Consider the following 27,059-nt stretch of genomic DNA (forward strand, 5'->3'; position numbering starts at 1 on the left):
CACAATATATTTAGTATAACAGTCTATATTTTTATTGCACATTATTATATATATATTATTATATATATATATATATATATATATATAATTATTCAAATACTATATTTTATATTCTCCTTTATTCTTTTTTAAACAGCGTTTCTAATATTATGAATATATATATATATATATATATATAATATTTATTTAACATATTTTTAATATTGTATCAATTTCATGATATATATATGTAAATACCATTTAAGAAAAAATATATATGTTAGTAGTTCTCAAAAAAAAAAAAAAAAAAAAAAAAAAATACATGTATAAAAAACAATTCAATATAATGTTATATATATAACAACACAAAAACATACAAAACATTACATTTATAAAGACAAAAAAAAAAAAACATATATACATATATATATATATATATATATATATATATATATATATATATATATATATATATATTTATTTATTTATTTATTTTATTTTTAGGAAAAAGTTTTTATATAAAAAATTATTCAGAAAATGATGAAATATATTTATGTAGCCCTCTTGATGCTTTGACAAGTTATATACCTGATTTAAATAAAAAAAAAGGAGGGTGTTAAAATAATCCAGATTTATATTAACGTGACTATTATATAAAAATTGTTTTGTAAAAAAATGAATTAAAAACAAATATAAATTATATTTATAATATTTTATATCATCCTCATTATTATTTATATTATTATTCAGCTTATTTATAAGTATATGAACCCTTTTTTCTATATTAAATAAAGAACGAAAAAAAAAATTACTCATATGATTCATAGATATTGTTTTTTCTTCATTATTTTCTTTTAACTCTAAATTAATAGATATATGGATTATATATTTTATAAAGTTTTTAAAGTAATCTACATATGGCGTAACAACATTATTTGTTTTAAAATTATAATTTGTGTTTTTTTCTTTTCTCAAAGAATATATCAAAAAAAACCTATTTAAAAGGTTATTAGTTATATTGTCTATATTCATATTATCTAAAACAAAGTGCTGATCAAAATAATTCTCCAATTTTATATTATTAGATACAATATTCAAATATATTTTCATATATAATAAGAAATTAAATAATATTCTTATTATATTATAATGAATTTTTTTTAAACATTGTGTAGAAAAAAATTTTTTTTTTTTTTTTTTTTGTATATTAACATTCTTGTGTCTAAAATAATATTTCATATATGATATATCATATAAATATATACTAAACAACAAAATAAATTCTTTCTTAATTTTTTTTATTATAATATTAAAATAATCAAATAGATGTATATAACATAATTGTATTTTCTTATCATCATCCTTATAAATATACGTTTCATATTTTTTAATATCAACATGTTTATCAATATATTGTGTTAATATTTTATCATGATATACATTTTGTAATTGTATACATATTTTATTTAAGAAACTTATTTTGTTATAACCTATCATATTTTTTATATTCTTAAAAAAAAGTAATATTATTTTTTCAATTATATTATATAATTTTTTCATAATAAAAATATTTATATATAAAATGTTATTTTCCTTAATTAAATATTTTTTTTTTATTATTAGCTCATTTTTATTTATATAAAACATATTATTAAATAACTTGTTTTTATTTTGATAGATATCAAAAAAAACTTTCTTTTTTTGACTATTAACAAAATTGTTATAGGAAAAAAAAAAATGCTTACATTTATTCTTATCAATTTGTATATCTATTAATATATTTGATAATTTCTTATCAATATAATACATATCTTTAATGTTTATAATTTTTCGATTTCTAATATTTGAAGATATATTACCAAGATATAAAACCATACATGTATTATGCCACGACCATATATTTTTCTTTTTCATCTTTTTCTTATTAGCAGCATAATTTGTATCTATATCATTCTTATTATAATAATTAATTGAATATTTTTTATTTTCTTTTATTTCTTTCTTTTCATCCTCAACATTATTATCATAACTATATAGGTTATTATTATAATCATATATTTCAATCATATGCTCATTACTATTATTTATAATATTATCATATAAGCATTCATCAAGTACACCATATGTTTCTCTTTGAATAAATGTTTTGTCACTCATAGAAGAATTAAATATATTATAACAATGATCAATATTAATATGAAAAAGATTTTGCACATTTGAAAAAATAAATTTATTATCATATATATTACATTTTTGATTTAAAAAATAAAAAAAATTATTTAAACTATTATCATCTTTTTTTTCGTAATTACATCTAGTTCGATTTATATATAATTCTAATAACATATTATTATTATTATTTTGTAATTTACTACCATTTTCATAATATTTATCATTACTTATTATGTTCATATCTTTTTCTTTTATATCATATTTAGAAATATCATGATTTTTTAAATTTATATATTTTTTATTACTTACTAATTTTTTATAATACTCAAACAAATAATATAATTCCTTCATACAGACATTTCTTGGAAGATAGAAAATTAAATTTTCAGTTAGTTCTATAGAAACTTCAATACATTTATATACACTTATATTATTTATTATTTCAGAGTTTAGTTTAAAATTTTTTTTATTCTTATATTTTGGTCCACCCCAAGGTATACTAAAAAATATAACATCAATTGTATCCTTTCTAAAATGAGTAATTAGATTAAAAAAATCACATAAAATAAAATCCACATTCTTATTATAAAACTTACAATTATGCTGACATTGTTTTATTCTATAAATATTAATATCACATCCAATTGTAAATATCTCATTCATGTGATTACAATTCCCTCCTGCACCAGCAAAAGGGTCTAAATAAATTAATATTTTTTTTTTTCTATCAATAGGAAACCTTTTATTACTATTCAAAATGGGTTCTATCTTTCTTTTTTTATTAATAGGATAAAAATTTTTTCTCTTAGAAATATTACTACCTTTATAATTCATATTATCATTATAATAATCATCCAATTTGTAATTATATAAATTATCATTAATTTTATCCTGATTTTTACTATTTTTATTATACTCTTTTATACTTAATAATTTTTTACATCCCTTCTTTATATAATTCATATTCAATAATATATTTTTACTAATACTTTTGGCTATATACTCAGGTGTCATAGAATATATCATATGATTATCTAAAATAAAACATTTTTCTTTCTCAATCATATTTATTTTCTTCTTATTTCGAACAACATAACTATTTCCTTTTGATCCTTTTTTTTTATTATAATTAATTGAATAATAACTTATCTTCTCCATATTATATAAATCAAAATCTTCTAAATTTTTAAATATTACAGGCATCTTATATCTATATGTATTCTTTAATAACTCCCAACTTTTTAGCATATGTAATTCTCTACATTTCTTATCATGTCTTCTATAAACACTTAGATATTCATTCTTATCATATATATCAACCCTTTCAGCCACCTTACAAAAATTTTCATAAATTCTTTTATTAAATAATTCTCTTTCTTCTAAATCTAACACTGAATAATAACATGGATGTGCTACAAAAGAAATATTTAATATTTCATCATCCTTCCTTATATCGTTTAACTTCTCATATCTCACTTTAAGCATCATAATAAGTTTATATTACACTCTTATCAAATTATTTTCATTTTAATATATAATACAAACATAAACAAACAATATAAAATTAATATGAAATTTATTTGATAATTCATTTATTTGGTTTATATATATATATATATAATAATTAATATTTTAAATCATATTTCAATAATATACTCAAAATAGAAGCAGTCATATTTTTAATAAATAAATAAACAAAAACATATATATTCAATTAAATGTAATTTTAATTTGTTTTGCTTGCTTTTATTTATTAATAAATATATATATATATATAATATTTATAATGTTGAAAAATTATATCTATATTTTTTTTTTTTTTTTTTTTACATATCTCATCCACAACAATGAACAATTAAAAAAAAAAAAATATATATAATATATGACATAATATATATATTAATAAAAATGATACGCCTTAAACATTTATAAATATATTCATTTAAAATATTATTATTTTTTATAATTTATATTTCTAAAAAAAAACATTGAATTAAACATGATAAAAAATATTTAATTATAAATTAAATAAATTATAATAGAAAAATCAAGTTTTTTTTTTTTTTTTCCTTCTATATTTTTTGATCATATATGTAATTATATATATATATATATATATATATAATTATATAATAATAATACAAAAAAAAAAAAAAATCTTAAAAACAAAGGTAATTACATTTTTGAAGAAAATAAAAAAATATATATAACTTATATGTATGTATATATAATTCTTTACTTTCTTCAGTCACTTCATTCAATGAAAATTAATACATATATAAAAATAATAAAAACATGATACAATCATTTACAACATTAAAACATTTAATTTATCACATGTCTACTTTTTTCTTCCTTTTCCTATAAAATTATTTTTTGATAATTCTTTTAATTCCTTCAAATCAGGAGTACAATTTGCTATAATGCAATTTCCTAATTCATCCATCTAAAAAATTAAAATAACATAAAAAAAAAAAAAATATATATATATATATTTTTTTATAATATATATATCATCAAAACAAAATTAAAATTACCGATATATTTTTTATTAATTCCTTCTCTTTTTCATTTGTAGCATTTTTTAAAAAATATGAAATACAAGAATCTGCCACCTTCCCTTTCTTCGTATTTCCTGGAACAAGTTTGATTTTATATTTATGAGTCTACAAAAAATTTAAAAAAAAAAAATAAAATAAAAAAAAATATATCACAATGGTAATATCAACACCACATAAATGAATTAATACATATAAGTATTTTTTTTTTTTTTGTTTCCATTTTATTTTTACTTGTATGGCTGAATAAGGAGCACACATAGGAATTGCAAATGACAAATTATCTCCCTCACTAGGTGAATTGGTTAATTTATGTATTTCATTTAATTTTATCTATAAAAAATAAAAAAAAATATATATATATATATACTCATTTATTATTATTATTATTATTATTATTATTTTTTATGTTTTTTTTTTTGCACATATTTAAAAAAATTATTCTTACATCCATATCATCCTCATTTATTTTCTCATAATTTGTTATAACTTCCTTTGGACCTTTATACTTATTTTGCGTTTCGAACGGTTTTAATTCTTCCTCTTTTTTTTTTGGCTTTTCAATTTCATGTTTCATCTAAAATAAAAATAAACATATGTATATATATATAAATATATATATATAGATATATATATATTTTTTAAATATATTTCTCCTTACCATTTTTGAACCAATTATTTTCATATGCAATGCCCTTGATTCCTCATCATCTTCTTGCTCCTTATATTTTTTCTTCATACGTTTTTTCTTCGTTCGAGCCCCTCTTAATAAATGTACATTATTCTAATATATATAAATATTTACAAATATTTAAATTAAAAAGAAAAAAAAAAAAAAATATATGTATATGGGATTATCTACATATATATATTACAATATATACATATACATACATATATATATATAATATTATACACACATTCTTACCTTATTTTTATTTTCATTACATTCAAAAGAAACACTTTTTTTTAATGTATCATTTTCTTTATTTCTTTTAGTTTTATTTTTATTATTACCATAAGTATCCTCTACATAGGAATTATCGTCTCCAGAATTATTTAATCCATCCTTGTCACTAACATTATTATTATTATTATTATCATAATTGGTTTTTTTCTTTCCAACTGAATATTCTTCACTCGCGTCCTCATCATCATCTTCACTTTGTTCTTCACTTTGTTCTTCACTTTTCTCTTCACTTTCATCATCACTCTTTTCTTCATCTTCATCCTTAAAATCCTTACTTCCTATATCCATAAGTAATTTACTAACATCAACATTTACAAATCCAGTAGGTTTTCGTGTTCTCACTGGCCTTACCATATTTAAAGACACACGTTCGTCAACAGGAATATGTTCTTCCTCTGAAGAAAAAGATACAATCTTTCTATTCATAAGATCACATATTTTATCATTAAACGTTACCTTTTTATTATCTTTTCTCAAATTATCATCATCATCACTATTATTATTATTATTGTTGTTATGTTCGCCTTCATCCTTTATATCACATTCTAACTGCTCTCGACGCTTTTTTTTTTTTTTCTCTTCTATTCCAACAACATCATCATAATCATCCTCCTTTTCTTCTTCTTCTAATTCTTGCTCCACCTCCTTTAATAATTTACTCATATCCACTTTAACAAAACCTGTAGCCTTACGAGTCCTCACAGGTCTTGCATTATTCACAGTTTCTGATTGATTCACAGGAATATATTCCTCCTCTGATGAAAATGAAACTGTTTTTTTCATTCCATCGTTACTTCTCATATTATTGTCAAACCTAACAGCTCTTCCATCATCTTCTTCTTTTTCATATTCTACTTCTCTTAATAATTTACTAACGTCCATTTTAACAAAACCAGTCGGTTTTCTTGACCTCACAGATCGAAACTTAGGAGAAGATTCAGAATTCTTAGAACAAATATTATGGTCCTCTTCAGATGTATATGCAGTTGTACTTTTTTTATCTAATTCGCTACTTATATCCTTATTTTTAAATGTTACCTTTTTTTCCTTTTTATCATCATCTCTCATTTCTTCATTATGATCATCAGAACCTATTTGTTGTAACAATTTACTAACATCCATTTTAACAAAACCAGTAGCCTTCCTTGATCTAACAGGTCTAGTCACCTTCAATGACACCGGCTCATCTACAGGTATATATTCCTCTTCTGAAGAAAAAGATACACTCTTTTTTATAGCATCATTATTCTTGTAATTCTGAAAAGTCACCTTCTTTCCTTTCTCTTCAAACTTGTTTTCATCACTTTCTATATTTTCATCATTTAGCTCATCATCAACTCCTATTTCATCTAACAATTTTTTCATATCCATTTTAACAAAACCAGTTGCCTTTCTTGTCCTTACTGGTCTTGGCATATACAATGAAGCAGGTTGCTCAACACAAATATGTTCTTCTTCTGATGAAAAGGATACTGTCCTTTTTATTACGTCACTAGTTATACCCTTCCTTTTGAAACTTACTTGTTTCTTTTTTTCATCATCATCGTCCTCTTCTATATCCTTTAATAATTTATTCATATCCATTTTTACATAACCAGTTCCTTTGCGAGATCTAAATGGTCTAGATACATTTTCATTTGATTTCTTATCATTATTAACATTATCATCATTTCTTTCCATGTTAAATGAAACACACTTCTCCTTATTCTCATCATCACATACAAAAGTAACATTCTTCTTTTTGCCTTTCTTATTTCCTTTTTCAGTTTCGCTAACTTCACTGTAGCTACTACATAAAGAATTTACATCTTCCTCATTTATTATATTTTCATTCTTTTTTTCTGAACAATTTATTTCTTCATCACTATCGTCCTTAAATGTTACGGGCCTACCATAAACTTCGCATGCAACAAAGAAACGATTTTCCATGCATGTGTTAATAGCATAATCATAATGTGATAAATCATAATTTGATAAATCATAATTCTCTTTATATTCCATCATATCATTTAACATCTTCTTATTTACACCATTTATATTATCCTCCATATACACATTTTTATATATATTTCCCCAACTATCCTCTTCTACATCTTTATTATAATAGGACAAAGAAAATATATTATTTACATCTTGTGAAGATTTATATCTATCATAAAATATGCTATCCATATAAATAAGAAAATTATATATACTATCTACCAATATTGTATTACCCTTTAATCCTTTAAAAAATGTATTTATTATATAATTCTTATATTTATATATTTCAATAAAACTTTCTTTTTCTAAAGAGCTATTCCTTTTTGTAATTAATATATTATAAATCTGGAAAAAATATTTTATTATTTTACAAAACGTGTGATAAAATTTATTAACATATATATAATCCAAACATTTCTTTTTATATATATTCATAGGATTATTCATTCTTCTTAACATATTATATATCACTACAGGATATAAAATATATATCATGTTATATATGTCCTTCTTATTTCTTGTAAAGTAATATATATATTTATTAAATCCCTTTCTATTTTTCTTTCCTTTTATCATAGAACTCTTTGATTTTATGATATACCATGCAAAGGCAAATTTATTGTAAACATTTTTCTTAAATATATCATCACTTAATATATCATACAATAATTTTATACATATACGTCTGCTATTATAATTTTTATTCTCGTTCGTTCCTCTTAAAACACAAACATTCAACATATTATTTTCTTCCATCATATTAATGTTACTAAATTTTTTGTGTATCACACATTTTGCAGAATCGTTTTCATTTATTTTATCTGAAGTAATTCCAACAACATCCTCTTCATTAATATAAGGAACAGAAATATTATTTAAATAATTCAAATTATTGTTATCTAACTCACTTTCCATTTTATTATTTTCTGATTTAATATTTTCCCTTTTAATATTTTCCATCTTATCATTTTCCATCTTATTATTTGCCATATCATCATCTTTGCTATTCTCCTTTCTTGTTTCATCAAGATCCATATTATTCTCCTCCAAAGGAACGTCCTCCACATTCAACTCTTCATCCTTCTCAATTTGAAAAAGAACACAAAATCCCATTTCTAACTTTACATGAGGCAAATAATTTTTCTTTCCTCTTATTACAAAAGAACCCGTTTTTAAATATTCCCCACTAGGAGCAGACTTACTCACCTGATTGTAATATACCCACCAAGCAGAAGTAATTATTTTGTTGTTCCATGCAGAACTTCTACAAATGGCTAGCTGGCCAGCTTCAGAAAGGGTCTTGTCAGGAATTGGTGTATCCTTATAAGGGTTTTTAATAATACAAGATGCTGCACCATGTATATCTGCATGTACATAAATATCATTCTTTTGAAAATATCTTCTAAATAATATTTCATTTTGTAATGCATCTCTTCCAGCTATCACTAAATAATTTTCAGACGATATAAACCAATGAAATTTTTCAAACCAGTACACTTTTCTTAACTTTTGAATTTGACCAACACTTGATTTTACTTTTCCTTTTTGTTTATTATTATTATTATTATCTTTGTTCTTTTTTTTCTTCTCAACTTTTTTAACAGCAAAATCGGTAGCCATTTTTGTCTTTCTAATTTTTTCTTCTGCCTTTTTTCTTAATCTCTGATAATCTTCAATATTTCCATACACAGAGTTATTTAAATTAATGGTAACAGCAAACTTTTTGTTAGCACCACATGGTTTTTTATTATCATCATTATATATATCATCATTTTCTTCATTTTCATCATCATCATCATCATCCGTTTTATTATTCATCTTATCATCACAGTCACTCAATAAGTAATCCATTTCACAATTCTTAAAATTTACTGACTTTATACGTACAGCAATTGGATGTTCTTGCTTCTTAAATATTTTTATATGCTCCCATATTTTTTCCCAGTTTGCACTTGTCGAAAGTGCTGAACGCATTAATTTAATTCCTTCTTCGATTAATACATCATTTAATTGTATTAATGTTATTTTCTTTTTTAATAATAATACTTCTTTCTCTAATTGGTCTATTCTCCTTTCATGATCTAATTTTATCTTATCTACTTTTGTTATTGCATTTTTACTCTTAGTAATTTCTTGCTGCTTATCATATTTTGATAATTCCATTTTGCTGAAATATGTATCCACACATAAATTATAATCATCAAATGAAATGTATTTTATTTTGTTCTCATTTATTTTCATTTCATGATTCTTCAGAATAATGGGAGAGAATTCAGAAAAATTATATTCTTCTTTTTTTTCGATACTGTTATTATTTCTTAATTCTTTATTATCATCATCATTATTTGTATCTTTATCTATATCTATTTCCTTTTTATTCGTATTACATGTTTTAATATTTTTATTTTTATTCTTGTCATTTTCTAAATTATAAAAACCATATCCTTTTATCATAAATGTTTCATCACTTAACTTATTTAATACTGATAAACATTCCTTTATTACAGGGCAAAATATTTCACATAGTTGATTTATATCATAATTTTCTAATAAATCTAAAGGATTTACCTGACATTCCAAAAAGGAATGTATTATTAAATCGTTGTGTGCGAATAATATTAATTTACAAGCTAAATCACATAGAGTTTTTAATTTTTTTACCTTCTTCGTTTTTTCATTATCACTACAATTAGGATTATCAACTTTATTATCATTCTTATGCCCATTCTTTACATTATTAATATCATCACTATTTTTATTGTTCTTATTTTTATTATTTTTATTGTCTTTATTATTTTTATTATTTTTATCACTTTTACTACTTTTATTACTTTTATCATTTTTATCATTTTTATCCTTTTCATTTTTAAATTTCTCTTGTCCCTTTGTGCCAGACATATTACTATCATTATTATTGCCATTCATCTTTTGTTCAGTATCATCATTTTTCAAACCCATTTTATTATATTCTATATCCCCATTATTTATTGTAACATTCTTATTAATATTATTAACGTTATTTACTTTATTATTTAGTTCATCACCATCTTTCAAAATTAAATTATCCATATTAATATTATTATAATATAACAATATTTCTATTATACATTTTTTTAAATATTCCTTATCATCTGATCCTTTCAAATTCTTATACAATAAAACAGACATGTGCTCTTCTACATTATATATATCATTCACAATATATTTTCTTCCCATTATAGTATCATTACTCTTTAAAATACTAAGGATCTTATAATTCTCATCAGTTAATATTATATTTCCTGCAATATATAATTCTACAATTAAATGACTAGCCTTTTCATCATATCCAAATTGTATATCAATAACTCTATCAGCTCCTAATTGTTTTATATTCGAAATTTTACGTGAACGTAAATGTTTTCTTAATTTCATAGTAAATGATGAAGGCATCACATCCTTTTCTCTTTTCCATTCTGTTATATGTATTCTCTTTTCTGCTTCAACTAAGAAAAAAAGTTTCTGTTCCTTCTTTGAACATTTTATCACATATATCTTATTAGATATATTGTATATATTAGTTACAATACATCCCACAATATTCTTTTTGCATAATGTAACAATGGCACGTATGTCGAGTGCTGTTAACCTTTGTTTTGCCATTGCAGATTTATTGTAATGATATTATATTTATACAATTACAAAAAAAAAAAAAAAAAAAAAAAAAATTATAAATATATAAATATATATAAATATATATATATTTTTTTTTTTATTATTTACTATTTATATGTTTACTACTTGTTATTTTTAAAAAAAAAATAAAATAAAATAAATTAAACATTTATGTATGTATATATATTATTATATATATATATATATATATATATATATATAACAAATATAAATAAACAAATAAATAAATAAAATTATATGAAATAAAAAAATAAATAATTTTTTAAATGGATAAAGTTATTAATTTTTTTTTTTTTCTTTTTTTTTTTTTTTTTTTTTTTTTATCGTGTACTATCATATATGGAAAGAATCATTTTTTTTTGCATTATAAAAAAATTTATTCAAATAACATATGTATATATTTTATTTATTATACAATTTAACAATTTGTTTTATATACATATAATAAAAAAAAAAAAAAAAAAATACACGAGTTAAATATATAAATGTGTTTAACGTATTTTTCAAAAAAAAAAAAAAAAAAAAAAAAAAAAAAAAAAAAAAAAAAAAAAAAATGAGCACTTTTATATTTTTCGTACATTTGAATTTTTCAAATTTTTAAAAATATATTTTTTTTTACGTTATATGTATATATCTTATATATATATATATATAATATTTAAATCAACTGTTTTGTGATGTTTTATTTAAAATACGTTTAAAATATATATATTAATGAAAAATGATATATATAAAATAATATATACATATATATTATATATTTATATTATATTATGTAATTTTTTTCTTTTATAATTATAGTTTTTATTTTGTTTAAATTATATATTTTATATAAGTTCAAAGAAGAAAAAAAAAAAAATATGTTTATTTATACATATAATATATACAAATTTTATTCATATGTTTACGTTCAAACTATCCTTCACACATGAACAGGTTTCATTTAGAAACTGTTGAAATAATTGAAAAACAGCGAAAAATAAAAAAACATATACATAAGAATATAAAAATGAATGATAAAAAAATCTGAACTTTAAAATGAACATTTAAACATACATACATACATATATATATATTGACAGGTTAATTAATGATAATATTTTTTAAATAAACCCGTCACATTGTTGTGTGAATGAAATGTTTCTATATCATACACATACATATACATATGTACATTTACATATATATATAAACGAATTATGTTATCGTATTATTAATCGAAGGACCCTTTTTACACATAATATACCAATAATATATATATATATATATATATATATATATATATATATATAAAGTAAATGTTAATAAAAGAAATAATTCATAAAATATTATCATAATATAATCAAATATTATAACTTCTTTTATTTTTACTACAACGATCTTTTGTTCTTATCCAAAAATAAAGTATTTTATGCTCCCACATATAAATAATCACATTAAAATATTATATTCGTATTTAAGAATAATTTCTTTTTTAAGTGTGCAAAAAATATATAACCAAAATAAATAAATTTAAGAAATATTTAAAAATGTATGACTTGTTCATATAATTCATAGTTAATTGTTCATAATAACTTTATATATATTTTTTTACTCTTAACAACTACACTATGAAACATTTACTAATTTCAATTTGAAAATATATTTAATAATATGAACAAAATGGTTGTTTTGTAAATATTTAACCTGAACTGTTCATAATATTTTACAAAAACTTTTATACATATATATATATATATATATATATATATAAATTTGTCTACTTACAATTTATTTCTACTATTAAATATAAAATTAAAATAAAAGAAATGGTTTGATAAAATTGTATAAAATTTTATGGTATCATAATATATGTTTATATGTATATTTTCCTTACTCCTTATTTTAAAATTAATACAATTAAATAAATATATAAAAATGCATATATATATATATATATATATATATATATATAAGTAAAATGTAAACGCTGGAACTTTACATAAAGGTATATATAATAATGTTCATTTTATTAATCCTAAAAAGAAAGAATGAAAAAAAAAAAAAAAAAAAATGGTGACATAGATTAAAATACAGTCTTTTTTTTTTTTTATTTTAGTGAACAGTAAAAAATTGCAAAAAAAGTTAAATAAAAAAAAATATATATTTTAAAAATATTGATATAAATAATAAAATAGAAATAAAAATCCTCATATTTTTCAACATAATATTAAAATTAATTAAAAAATATATAATTATATATTAATAATTTATAATACATATTATATATCTATATATTATATATACAATTTATTTTAAGAGCCTAATATGATAAACATGTTTTTCTTTGTAGAGCCCATAAAAATATAAGTAATATGTAATTTTACCCCTAATAAAAAATAATACATTTAAAAATATAATTATATATATATATAATATATATATATGTACATAAATTTTTAACATTATATATAATTTGGAAAAATATAATTTTCTACATTGTTATATAAAAAAAATTATAGGAATCAATTTTTTCATTAAAATATAATTTTTATGTCCCATATAAAATAAAAAATAAAATAAAATAAAATAAAATAAAAAAAACTTAAAGCTTTATAAATATAGAAAAAATATATTTCCATATATATATTGAATGATATATAAAAACCAATAAAAAAATAAAATAATCACATTCATTTATGTTCATACAAATTTATTTATAGAAAGATGTTATATTACTTTTGTAAAGTTTAAAACAATAAGAAATAATAATATATATATATATATATATTTTATTAATAAAACTAAAATTCTATACTTTTATTAAGAGAACCATATATATATTATATATATATAATATTTATTTGTAGAAATAAAAATATGGAATCAGATGGAGAAAATGTTACAAGCATTAAAAAGATAAAGAAAAACAAAAAACCCAAGTTAAAAATAAAAAAGGACAAAACTGAAAAGAAAAAGGGATTATCAAAAAAAAAAAAAAAAAAAGATGAAAAAACAAAGTTAGATGAATTATATAAATTAGAAATTAAAAATTATAAAAATGGGAAAAAATTAAAAGGTAAAAAATATAATGATGATGACAATAACATTTCAGATGATTCAGATTTATTAAATAATGATTATGATGATATAAAAGAAATATCAAAACAAGTAAATGAACAAATTAAATTATATAAACATTTATTAAGAATAAGAATATTGACTCAAAAAGTATTAACATTATCAAATAAGTTACCTTTATTATCATTTGTAACATTCAATAATAATATTACACATAATGATCACATCCAAAATAATCATAATAATAGCATATTATCCTTATTAAATAATATACAAGAAAATGAAGAAGAAGTAAAAGAACAGATAACCAAAGTATTGATCATCTTACATACATTTTTAAAAAAATATTTTCTAAAAAGAAATATTCCTATTAATGAAAATAAAATAAATGATATAGATATAATATGTGATGAAGATGATAAAGAATTCTTTCAAAACAGAAGAAACATTTATATTCAACATTCAACACATAGTGAACAAAAACTATTTTCTTTAATAGATACATGGTTTACATATTCAAAAAATATGTGTTTAAATTTTTTTGATATTATTCACAAAATAACAAAACTCAGTTCTATTAAAACTATAAAAACATATGAACAGCCAATCTCTTCACAAATAAATCAAGTAATGTTTGAATTACCATCAATAATAGAAAAATCATATCCTCAAAATATAAGTTATGATATCATTGGAAAGGATCTATATGATTACTTAAATAACGACAAGGAGTTTAATCTCAACAAGTATATATATGACGACGAGGTAAAACAAAAGCACATAATGAATAGAAAAATATATATATATATATATATATATTATATATTTATGGTTATATTTAATTCTTTTCATTTTTAATGTCACTTTTTTATATTTATCCCTTTAGGCTTATTATAAAAAGTTCTTGTTAAATGCTATACAAAATTTAAAGGACAACCAGTAAGAGAAAAAAAAAAAAAAAATAAAATAATATTAGTTTAAATAAAGATAATATATATATATATATATATATATATATATATATATTATTTTACTTACTTATTTATTTATTTATTTTTTTTTTTTTTTTGATGTAGGGAAGATAGCGAGTTATTAAAAAGTCAAAGACAAATTTATAAGATAAAAAAAAAATGTAATATTTAAAGAAAAAAAAAAAAAAAAAAAATTGATATATATATGTAATGTCTATATTTTTGCATATATATATTAAGTAAATAAGTTTAATATATACATATACATATATATATATATATATATATATATATATATTTTTGTGTAGATAATAAAAAGGAGAATAAGGGAAAAGTCTTATCAAATGAACCCATACCCAAATTAGTTAATTTTATGGTAAGAAAAATATATATATATATATATATATATATATATATATATTATTAATAAATTTTATGTAGTATGTAAGATATATATATATATATATATATATAATATTTTTTCTTATTATTTATTTTTTATTTTTCTTTTGCAGCTTCCTGAGCCAAGGGATAACAAAATTGATAACAATTATGAATACATGGACAACCCAGATTTTATCAACGTACTTCTATCATCCTTATTTCAAGAATAATGTTTTTATATATTTATAAATTTTATTTTAATTAATCTTTTTATTCTTTTTATTTTTATTTTTGTATATATTTTTTTTTTTTTGTTTTTTAGAAAAATATTTTCTATACAATATGTTTATTCTACACATTTTAATTAAAACTTATTTTAAAAATAAGAAAAAAAATATTCTTTTTAAAAATATTCTCAACCCCAAAAAAATAATATATATATATATTGAAGCAAATATAATATAACATATATCCTCATATATATATATATTATAAAATACCACTTTAAAGATTCTTCTTTATTTTTTTCAATATAACAATAATAAATATGTACATAATAACATATTATAAATATGTAATAGTAATATTTTGAAAAAAAAAAAGAAAATTCTTTTTTCAATTATTTATATATTACCTTAATGAATTCCTTAAAAGGTATAAAAAAAAAAAAATATATTATAATAAATATCAAATATAATTTATTTCATATTATTATATATAATTATATATATGTATAGTATATATGTTTGTATTTTTTTTTTTTTTTTTTTTTTTTTTATTTATAAATAATTACCTTCAAATTTTTGCCTGTTGTTCTTAAGCTGTCGTTTAAAAAAATAAAATAAAATAAAATAATATTACTTTATAAAATATCTATTTATGAAATTTTAAAAAAAAAAAAAGAGAAAAAAAAATGTATTAAATATATAAAAAAATTAATATATTATAAGAATAAATAAATAAAAATTATCAGTATGAATATAATACCAAATGACGATAAAACTGAATATTCAGAAATATTAATTAGTATTAAATCAAAAGATAGCATACACAAATATGTAGAAGAATGTTTACATAAATTAAAAACAGTATGATATAAAAAATAAAAAAAAATATATATGTATATATCTATATATGTATCATTTAAATATATGTTATATTTTTTTTTATTTTAAAGGGTAATGTAAAAATTATAGGACGTCAATATGCAATTACGAAGGCTCTTAGCATACTTGAAGTATTGAAGGAAAAAAACGAACACTTTGATTATATTATAAAATATAATAATTTAACAGTAATATGGAAATATAAATATAAATATAAATATAAATATATATATATATATATATATATATATATATATATATATATATAATATTTATAGTGTAATACCACATTTAATAGGTTGCCCCATAAACAAAATATATATATATATATATATATTTATATATATTCTTTTCTTTTGTAGGCAACGGGACCCGATAGAAGAAAAATCTTAGAAATTCATATATATATAAAGAAAAAATAATATATATATATATATCCATATTTTATATATATTTTATTTTTTTTTATAGACATTTGTCTTTATTTTATTATCTTTCTTATTTTTTCCCCCTTAATTTTTTCGTATTTTATTTTACTCTTTAAATATATATATATATATATGTGTATATATATGAACTATAAAAATATGACTACGTATAAATTAAAATTTTCTTTTATTAAACACCTTTTAAACCATAGAAAACATATTGATCGATTCTTTATTCTTTTAATAAGAAAAATTTATACATATATTTATATATATATAGTTATTATTAAAATGATAAAAAAAAAAATCTTTATAATATATGTTGTTTAATACACAATTAAATAAATAAATAAATATATATATATATATATATATACATATTTACTTTAAAAAAAAAAAAAAAAAAAAAAAAAAAGTGAGGACTTTCTAAATATATTAAATTATATATATTATATATATATATATTTTTTTTTTTTTTTTTTTTTTTTTTTTGTTCACTGATATATACATACATAAACATATATATATATTTGTTTCTCGTTTCCTCTATCTGCAGTTGTAACATATATATGTAACTTCATATATCCATATCATTTTTATAATACTTCAAAAAAAAAAAAAAAAAAAAAAAGACTTTAAATAATAAAAAAAAAAAACTAAGTTATTCGTATAATATTACATATACATATATATATATATATGTAATATTTTCTCATTTTTTTAAAAACATTCTCAATTTTATAACATATATATATAAATATATATTTTTTTTTTTTTTTTTCTCAATAAAACACATTCAAACTATACATACATATATTATATATATATATGTCTAATGCTTAAGATTGATCGGGTATTAAAAATATAAAAAAAAAAAAAAAATAAAGCCATACATAAATGCATAAATGCACAAGTACATACATACATATATATATATATATATATATATATATATACATATATATATATTATAATTATTTGCCTATTTTGTTAGCTTATTTCTCTTTATATATTTTCATTTTTTGACCCCATTTAAGCTTTCATTTTCATATTTGCATATTCTGCTTTTTCCTTTTCATATCTCAATTTATCTTCTTGTGCTTTTTTTTCAAATGGGGCTTTTTCTTTTTCTCCTAATTTATTCCATGCTTCTCCAATCATTTTACCTACTGTTGCAACATCTTTACTTAATTCTGGCTGTTTACTAATAATTTCTGCTCTTTTCTCTTTTGCAAAAAACATATAAGCTGATAAGGATCTCTTGGGGGCATGGGGGTCTTTTTTGTTCTTTCTTCTCTTACGTACTTCTTTACCTGTATTCTTCATTTTGAATTTTTATATATAATAATGTGTATCCAAAAAAAAAAAATTCTTAAATATTCAAAATAAACAATATATAAATATATATATATATAAATATATATATGTATTTTTATATATATATATTCTATTAAGTGGCAATGGTTTATTAAAATAAAACTATGCTATGGCTTATATATTTAAAAAAAATTAAAGATAATTTATAATACGAAAGAATATATATAAAAAAAAAAAAAAAAGAGAGAGAGAGAAAAAAATGAATAAAGATAAAGATTTATATTATATTATATATATATGTAAAATATTCATACAAGGCTTAAAATACAAGATATATATAAATATATATATATATTCAAAACTAATACAATTAATAATATGATTAATAAATCTTTAAAAAAAAATATATATTTATTTTAAAAGCAACTTGGAATCTTTTGATACAAATATTGTGATATATATAAATATAAATATAATAAATATTTTGATATTAATACTTTAAAATGGTTTTATAAAATTATATATATATATTATAATACTGAATATAATATGATATTCATAAACTTGGGATTAATAAAAATAAATATATATATATATATATCATATATTATTATATATTATATATATAATCAACTATTTTAATATAAAAAAATATAAACATATATATAATGATTTATATATAATATATATATATATAAATATATTATATTATTTTTTCTTTTTTTTTTTTTTATTCGCTTTAAAATATATTTTATTATATATATATATATTATTATATTTATTTAAAAAAAAAAAAAAAGCAAAAGCAAAAGAAAAAGAAAAAGAATTTTAATAAGATTATAATTTATTATATTATATATATTTTGATATAATATATATAATTCATCATAGTAATATTTATTATATATAAAAAAAAAGTATTCGTTATATAATATAATATAATTAATATATATATATAAATTAATATATATTATTTTTTTAAAACATTTAAAACAAACAAAAATATATATATATATAAATATATTGTATACGCATAAAAAAATATATATAAATATTATATATAATAAATATATTTATTTATTATATATATATATCTTTTTACATATTAAAAACATATCATTTTAAAAATAGCGATAAAAATAAATAAATATATATATATTAAGGCAAAAAAAAAAAAAAAAAAAAATTATATACTTGAAATATTTTAAAAATTTAAAAGAAAAAATTTATTTAAAATAATATTAAACTTAAAAATTTTGTTTTTTTTGTATTTATATATATATTATATATGTATATTATAATATAATATTATGTTATATATAAATATTATATATATATATTATTAATAATATATATATTAAATTTTTATATAATAAAAAAAAATAATATATTAAATAATATGGTAGTATTATTTTTTTATATTGCATAATAAAATTATATATATATATAATATATATATCAAAAAATTTAATAAAATAAAACAATAAAAAATGTCATGTGCATTATATATATATATATATATATATAATATATATATTATTATGTATATATATAATATATATATATTTTTTTTATATAAAGAGCAATGTATAAATAATATATATAAATAAAAAAATAATATATAAAATTAGTATTATATATATATATAATATATATATATATTATATATATATAATATAACAAATCTTATAATTTTCTTTTTCTTATATAAATAAAAAAAAATTATCATATATATATATATATAATATATTTTATGTATACAATAATATAATTTTTATATATGTATTATTCATATAAGGTATAAAATATATATATATATATATACTATTTTAATTTTTTTCTATTTAATATGCATTCATTATTCATTCATTCATTCCTTTTTTTTATTAAGTTATTATATATATATATAATTATATATATATATATATTAATTAATTACATGTAATAATAATATATTTATAATATTATATATATTATAAATATATTAAAAAAAAATATATATATTATATATATATATACTTTTCTTTCTCATAACAAAATAACATTATAATTATTTCCTTATGAGATTTATTTTTCTTTTGACTAATGCGTCAACAATAATAATTAATAAAAAGATATAAAAAAAAAAAAAAAAAAAAAAAAGATACATATATATAATATAATATTTATATAACATATGTTTATATATATATGTATGTACCTACAAAATATTGGTGTTATTTCTTTATTTGTCATATTTCAGATCTTTCTTTTTTCATATAAATAATATAAGGATAATTCTACTTAATATGATGAATAAAAATATAAAGTAATTGAACTTTATTTCATTTAAAAAAAATAAAAAAAAATAGAACTAGGTTTTTTTATATTCCGCATATGAATAAGAAAACATTATTTATTAAATGTAATATATTATGCGTATATTAAAATATAAAAGGATTTATAAATAAAGCCAATGAGAAAATATAATATATATATATATATATATTTATTTTATATTTTTCTTTGATTTTTTTTATTTAAATGTATAAGGTTTTAAAAGCGCTATTTCATTCTTAGCATATTATTATATTCCATTCTTTTAAAAATATATATTTATATAAAAATATTCCTTTTTTTTTTCAAAGAACGAACAAGGATGAATCAAAATATATATATATATATATATATATATATATATATATATGAAGAAATATATTTATATCTGTTGTTATTATTTAATTTTTTTTTTTTTAACATTCTGCAAAAATAATATTATATGACAAAAAAAGGTATACATAATATATCTTTATAAAAGAAAATAAAAATGAGAGCATATTTTTTTATGTCTTAATTTTATGTTCTTTTCTCTTTATGATACAGAACAAATAAATGTTACATAAAAATATATATATATATATATATATATATATATATATTTTTATTTATTTTAAAAATTATTATTCCACCATATTTTTATGATCATTTTTTTGTTTTGTTTCTTTTTTTTATTTGCTAATAATTTATTTAATATTCTCATTTTAAAAAGCTATAAATATCCCCTTAAAAAAAAAAAAAGAAAAAAAAAAAAGAAAGAAAAAAAAAGTTCAATTTAACATATTACACACATATGTATATAATAATATATATATATATATATTTTTGATTTAAAGTTAAAACCCCGATTTTTAATTCAGTGTTTATTAAAAAAAAAAATTAATTTTCTTTATATCATATCTTGTAATTATCATCATAATAATTTACACATATTATTTATCATAACATTTTATTTTTCTTTTTGCATATATTACATTATTTTGAGGAATAAAGAAAAAAAAAAAAAAAATAGATAAATCGAAACATAAACAAAATATATTGTTCATATATTATAAAATTATTTTATACAATTCATAGTATATTTATTATATTCAAAACGGAATAATATAATGAACATATCCACACAAAAAATAAATAAATAAATATATATATATATATAATTTCCCTTTTTATTTTTATAACTAAAAGGTAAAAACAAAAAAAAAGTATTTCACTTTTTGCACATTATTCATATATATATATATATATATATTTATTTATATATTTACATATTTATATATCACAATATTATCGTTCAATGTGTGAGAAAAAAAAAAAAATTATATTTGCTGTCGCAAAATATTAAATACATTCATTTTTTTTAAAAAGGGACAATATTTATGTTAATATTTTATCGACATTTTAATTATTATACATCTCAGTCTTTTATTACTATAACTACAAAAAAATTTAATCTCATATTTCTTCAAAAAAATATATTAATATATATCTTTCAACTATTTGATATTTATATATATATATTGAAGAAATAATTAGGAGAGAGAAAAAAAAAAAAAAAAAAAAAAAAAAACACACTTACACACAAACAAACAATTTTATCAAACTAACATTTGTCTATTCAAATAAGTTCTCATTACCTATACTAAAAAGTACACATATATATAAACTTATATATATTAACTTATAAAAAATATTATAATACTTATCTTTATATATATATATATATAGAATATCATTCAATTGTAAAACCTAAGCATATCATAACTACAGGCATACTTTTACATTCCTTAAAAAAAAAAAAAAGAAAGAAAAAAATCATACACATAATATATTTCAATATTACTCAGTAATGCGTACAAATCACAATATTCAAAAAGGAGATAAAATATATATAAATATATATATTTATATATATATTTTTTTATTTATTTATTCATTTATACTTCATTTAAACAATAAACTTATATCATTGTATATTATAATCTTTAAAAAATGTAATATAAATCTAATAATATGTAACAAGTATAATGATCAAATAGCTTTTTTAATATTTAAATATTTTATAAGATATACATAAATACAAATATACTTCTTTTTTTTTTTTTTTTTTTGAAATACACATTAATATTATTCATTTTATTAAATAAGTTTTATTATATCCTAATATATATTTACTTATAAACATTATAATATATATAATATATATATATATATAATATATGTATGTTTTTTTTTTTTTTTTTTTTTTTTTTTTTTTTTTTCTTTTTTCTTTTTTTTTTTTTTTTATGTTATCCTCATTTTAGATATGGTTAAAAAATAATGACTCCTAAGAAAAAAATATTTCAAAATTTTCAAGAAAATGAAAATGAGATATTAAGTCCAACAAAAAAAGGAATAAAATTAAATGTTAGTAAATTAAATATTTTAAATTTTGAAAACACAATAAAAAAAGAAGAAAAAAATAATTATCACTACAACACATCAATAAATAAAGAAATAGATCAGGATTTAAATCATAATATAATAAATACACATAATAATAAAAAAAATAATTTTAATATATATGATTATAATAATATAAAAAATAGTACACAAGATTTTTATATTGATTTAAACGAACATAATAAACAAACCATTGAATATAATGGTAACAAATTTATTTCTATAAATAAAAAAGAAAAATATAATCTAGATGAATCCTCTTCTTCATCCTTATCATCATCATCATCATTATCATCATTAAGAAATACCTTCGATGAATACGAAAATACAATTAAAAAAAAAAATAACACTAGTCTTATTTCTTTAAATAATAATAATTGTAATTACAATCATAAGAATAAACATCAAATTTATAATAACATATCAGAAAAACCACAAAAAAAAGATATACATACTCTTCCATCCAATCAACAAATAAATAAAGAAAAAACAAATAACACACATAATATATATCAAGATAAAATGACAAAAAAAAATATATCCAAAAAAAATACATTCAATCTAAAGAATAATCAAAGTAACAAAGAAAAAGAAAACAAAAGGACAAGTGATCAAAGTCAAGATGAAAATAATAATTTCGAAAAAAGAATTTTAAGAAGTCATACCAAAAACAATGATCATGTGAAAAATATTTTAAAAAATAATATAAAAAATAATATAAAAAATAATAATATAAACAAAATGAATAATCTTAAAAGATCTAGTCAATCCATTGCAATCGATTCAGATTTATTAAGTCCTCATAAAAGTAAAAGAATTAAATATGATGAAAAAAATATTCCAGATAGGAATAATAATACCAAAAAAAAAAAAAACCCACCTAATAATAATAATAATAATAATAATAATCACAATAATAATAATAAATATAATGTCAATAATAATTATCCTACTGATAGTAACAACAAACATACAAATAACAATCAAAATAATAGATACAATAAATCAAAAACAATAAATACATATAATCAACATTCAAAAGATAATACACAGGAAATCACAAAAAAATTCAAAAGTAGATATATAAACACATATACAATGGAAGAAGTGCAAAGAACTATAAAAAGTAATACAATTAAAGTTGTTACTGAAAATTCTTGTGAATATCAAGATGGTATTATATATGAATCTCTCATCATTAATGATGAGGAATATAGTATAGGAGAAGATGTATTAATTTTCTATACACCCAACAATAACAACAACAACAATAATAATAACAACAATAATAATAATAATAATTTTAATAATAAGAAGAATAATCTAAAATGTGATGATATTAAAAATCAAAATAATAACTATAATGTCAAATCTAATAATGTAAAAGATAATATTTATCTACTAAAAAAAGGGAAAATCTCAAGCTTCTATAAAAGCACTAACAGTAAAATTATAGAAGTAGAAATATGTTTTTATTATGACGAATGTGATGAAGAACTTATAAGAGGACTTGAAAAAAAACAAACATCTAGGAGATGTAAAGAAGATTTCAATATTTATCTTAATGATGATACTAAATATTATAATCTACTAGGAAATATTAGCTTCACTATATTAAATGCTAATTATATTTATAAAAAAATATATGTCTACAATGAAATAGAAAACTTTGAAGAAGATACACATGCAAGAAAAGGAAAAAATAAATTTCTATGTACACATTATATAAAAGATAAAGAAGATCGATTATGTTTCATACCTAATGATGAACACTGGAATAATCTAGTTTTGGGTTCTAGTGATTTATATTATTATTTTGCTAATGAAAAAAAATTAAATAAAAATAAATCATTAAAACTTATTATAGAAAAATTAAAGATAAATGATAAAATAAATGATAAGACAAATGATACACATGGATCCCAAAAAAGTAATAAAAAGGGATATACAAATAAATCACAAACAACAACAAATGCAAATTCAAATACAAATGCAAATGTAAATGCAAATTCAAATACAAATGCAAATACAAATGCAAATATAAAACATGTGAGTTATATTAATAAATCCAAAACTACCAAATATAAAGATAGTAATGCAGATTCATTTTCACTCAATGTTATCAAAAAAAATGATCATAATAACAACGATTTACAATCATCTCTTAAAGAAGATCAAGAAAATTATTATATTAATTTATTAAAAAATATTAAAGATCCAACAGATAAAGCTATACGTATGATGCAGTTAGATGTAGTACCTAAATATTTACCATGTAGAGAAAAAGAAATTAAAGAAGTACATGGATTCTTAGAATCTGGAATTAAACAATCTGGAAGTAATCAAATCTTATATATTAGTGGAATGCCAGGAACAGGCAAAACAGCTACTGTCTATAGTGTAATACAATTATTGCAAATAAAAAGTAAAAAAAAATTACTACCATCATTTAATGTATATGAAATTAATGGTATGAATGTCGTTCATCCTAATGCAGCATATCAAGTTTTCTATAAACAATTATTTAATAAGAAACCACCCAATGCTTTAAATTCATTTAAAATTATTGATAGATTATTTAATAAGTCTCAAAAAGATAGTAGAGATGTTTCTATATTAATTATAGATGAAATAGATTATTTAATAACAAAAACACAAAAAGTTTTATTTACATTATTTGACTGGCCTACTAAAATTAATAGTAAACTTGTTCTTATTGCTATATCTAATACAATGGATTTACCAGATAGACTAATACCTAGATGTAGATCAAGATTAGCTTTTGGTAGATTAGTTTTTAGTCCATATAAAGGAGATGAAATTGAAAAAATTATTAAAGAAAGATTAGAAAACTGTAAAGAAATTATAGATCATACAGCTATTCAATTATGTGCTAGAAAAGTAGCTAATGTATCAGGAGATATTAGAAAAGCATTACAAATTTGTCGTAAAGCTTTTGAAAATAAAAGAGGAAATAAAATCGTTCCAAGAGATATAACTGAAGCAACAAATCAATTATTTGATTCTCCATTAACAAATGCTATAAATTATTTACCTTGGGCTTTTAAAATATTTCTTACATGTCTTATCATTGAATTAAGAATCATTAATGAATTTGTTATACCATATAAAAAAGTAGTAAATAGATATAAAATACTTATAGAAACAAGTGGAAAGTATATAGGCATGTGTAGTGATAATGAACTCTTTAAAATCATGTTAGATAAATTAGTTAAAATGGGAATACTACTTATCAGACCATATATACCATTAGAAGATATATCCAAAAATAAATCCAAAGAAGCATTACTAGGTTTCAATGAATCCTCCAAAAAAACAAATAATCAGAAAATTAATAGAGCACAAGTAAGTCCAGATATTGATAAAGAATCTGGAGACATGGGAATAGAACTTAATGTTGAAACACAATTGATCATAACAGCCTTAATGAAAGACCCAGACTGTTCAAAGAAATTAAACTTTTATTAGTGCAATCAAAAAGGATATAAAAAAATAAATATATATATATATATAAATATTTTTACCAGATATTTTGGTTCACATGTTGAAACAGAAAAAAAAAAAAAAAAAAAAAAAAAAAAATATACATATATAAATAATATAATATATATATATTTTTTTTTTCTTTTTAATGTACATATTATTAACAAATCAAATTTTGCACAACATGTGCTCAA

The 27,059-nt window shown here is 18.1% G+C and overlaps 6 protein-coding genes across 6 annotated transcripts; 3 read left to right on the top strand and 3 right to left on the bottom strand.

Moving 5' to 3' along the window:
* Positions 1-468: 468 nt before the first annotated feature.
* Positions 469-3,636, bottom strand: PADL01_1203000 (trimethylguanosine synthase, putative; the record flags this gene model as incomplete). Its single annotated transcript, XM_028682976.1, has 1 exon — positions 469-3,636. The coding sequence occupies one exon, from the start codon at positions 3,634-3,636 to the stop codon at positions 469-471; it is 3,168 nt and encodes a 1,055-aa protein (XP_028539200.1).
* Positions 3,637-4,492: 856 nt separating this feature from the next.
* PADL01_1203100 (conserved protein, unknown function) lies at positions 4,493-11,304 on the bottom strand (the record flags this gene model as incomplete). Its single annotated transcript, XM_028682977.1, has 6 exons — positions 4,493-4,597; positions 4,689-4,817; positions 4,944-5,042; positions 5,158-5,286; positions 5,371-5,493; positions 5,638-11,304. The coding sequence occupies 6 exons, from the start codon at positions 11,302-11,304 to the stop codon at positions 4,493-4,495; spliced, it is 6,252 nt and encodes a 2,083-aa protein (XP_028539201.1).
* A 2,892-nt stretch (positions 11,305-14,196) lies between these two features.
* Positions 14,197-15,982, top strand: PADL01_1203200 (conserved Plasmodium protein, unknown function; the record flags this gene model as incomplete). The annotated part of the gene is made up of 5 exons (XM_028682978.1): positions 14,197-15,162; positions 15,284-15,336; positions 15,474-15,529; positions 15,677-15,744; positions 15,884-15,982. 5 exons carry the CDS (start codon positions 14,197-14,199, stop codon positions 15,980-15,982), a joined length of 1,242 nt encoding a protein of 413 aa, XP_028539202.1.
* Positions 15,983-16,726: 744 nt separating this feature from the next.
* PADL01_1203300 (conserved Plasmodium protein, unknown function) lies at positions 16,727-17,280 on the top strand (the record flags this gene model as incomplete). Its single annotated transcript, XM_028682979.1, has 3 exons — positions 16,727-16,840; positions 16,930-17,046; positions 17,221-17,280. 3 exons carry the CDS (start codon positions 16,727-16,729, stop codon positions 17,278-17,280), a joined length of 291 nt encoding a protein of 96 aa, XP_028539203.1.
* A 1,038-nt stretch (positions 17,281-18,318) lies between these two features.
* On the bottom strand, positions 18,319-18,612 carry PADL01_1203400 (high mobility group protein B1; the record flags this gene model as incomplete). The annotated part of the gene is made up of 1 exon (XM_028682980.1): positions 18,319-18,612. One exon carries the CDS (start codon positions 18,610-18,612, stop codon positions 18,319-18,321), a length of 294 nt encoding a protein of 97 aa, XP_028539204.1.
* Positions 18,613-23,238: 4,626 nt separating this feature from the next.
* PADL01_1203500 (origin recognition complex subunit 1) lies at positions 23,239-26,850 on the top strand (the record flags this gene model as incomplete). Its single annotated transcript, XM_028682982.1, has 1 exon — positions 23,239-26,850. The coding sequence occupies one exon, from the start codon at positions 23,239-23,241 to the stop codon at positions 26,848-26,850; it is 3,612 nt and encodes a 1,203-aa protein (XP_028539205.1).
* Between the last annotated feature and the right edge of the window lie 209 nt (positions 26,851-27,059).

Source organism: Plasmodium sp. gorilla clade G2 (assembly GCF_900097015.1).
Source record: "Plasmodium sp. gorilla clade G2 genome assembly, chromosome: 12".
In the NCBI taxonomy this organism is placed as follows: domain Eukaryota; phylum Apicomplexa; class Aconoidasida; order Haemosporida; family Plasmodiidae; genus Plasmodium; species Plasmodium adleri (nom. inval.).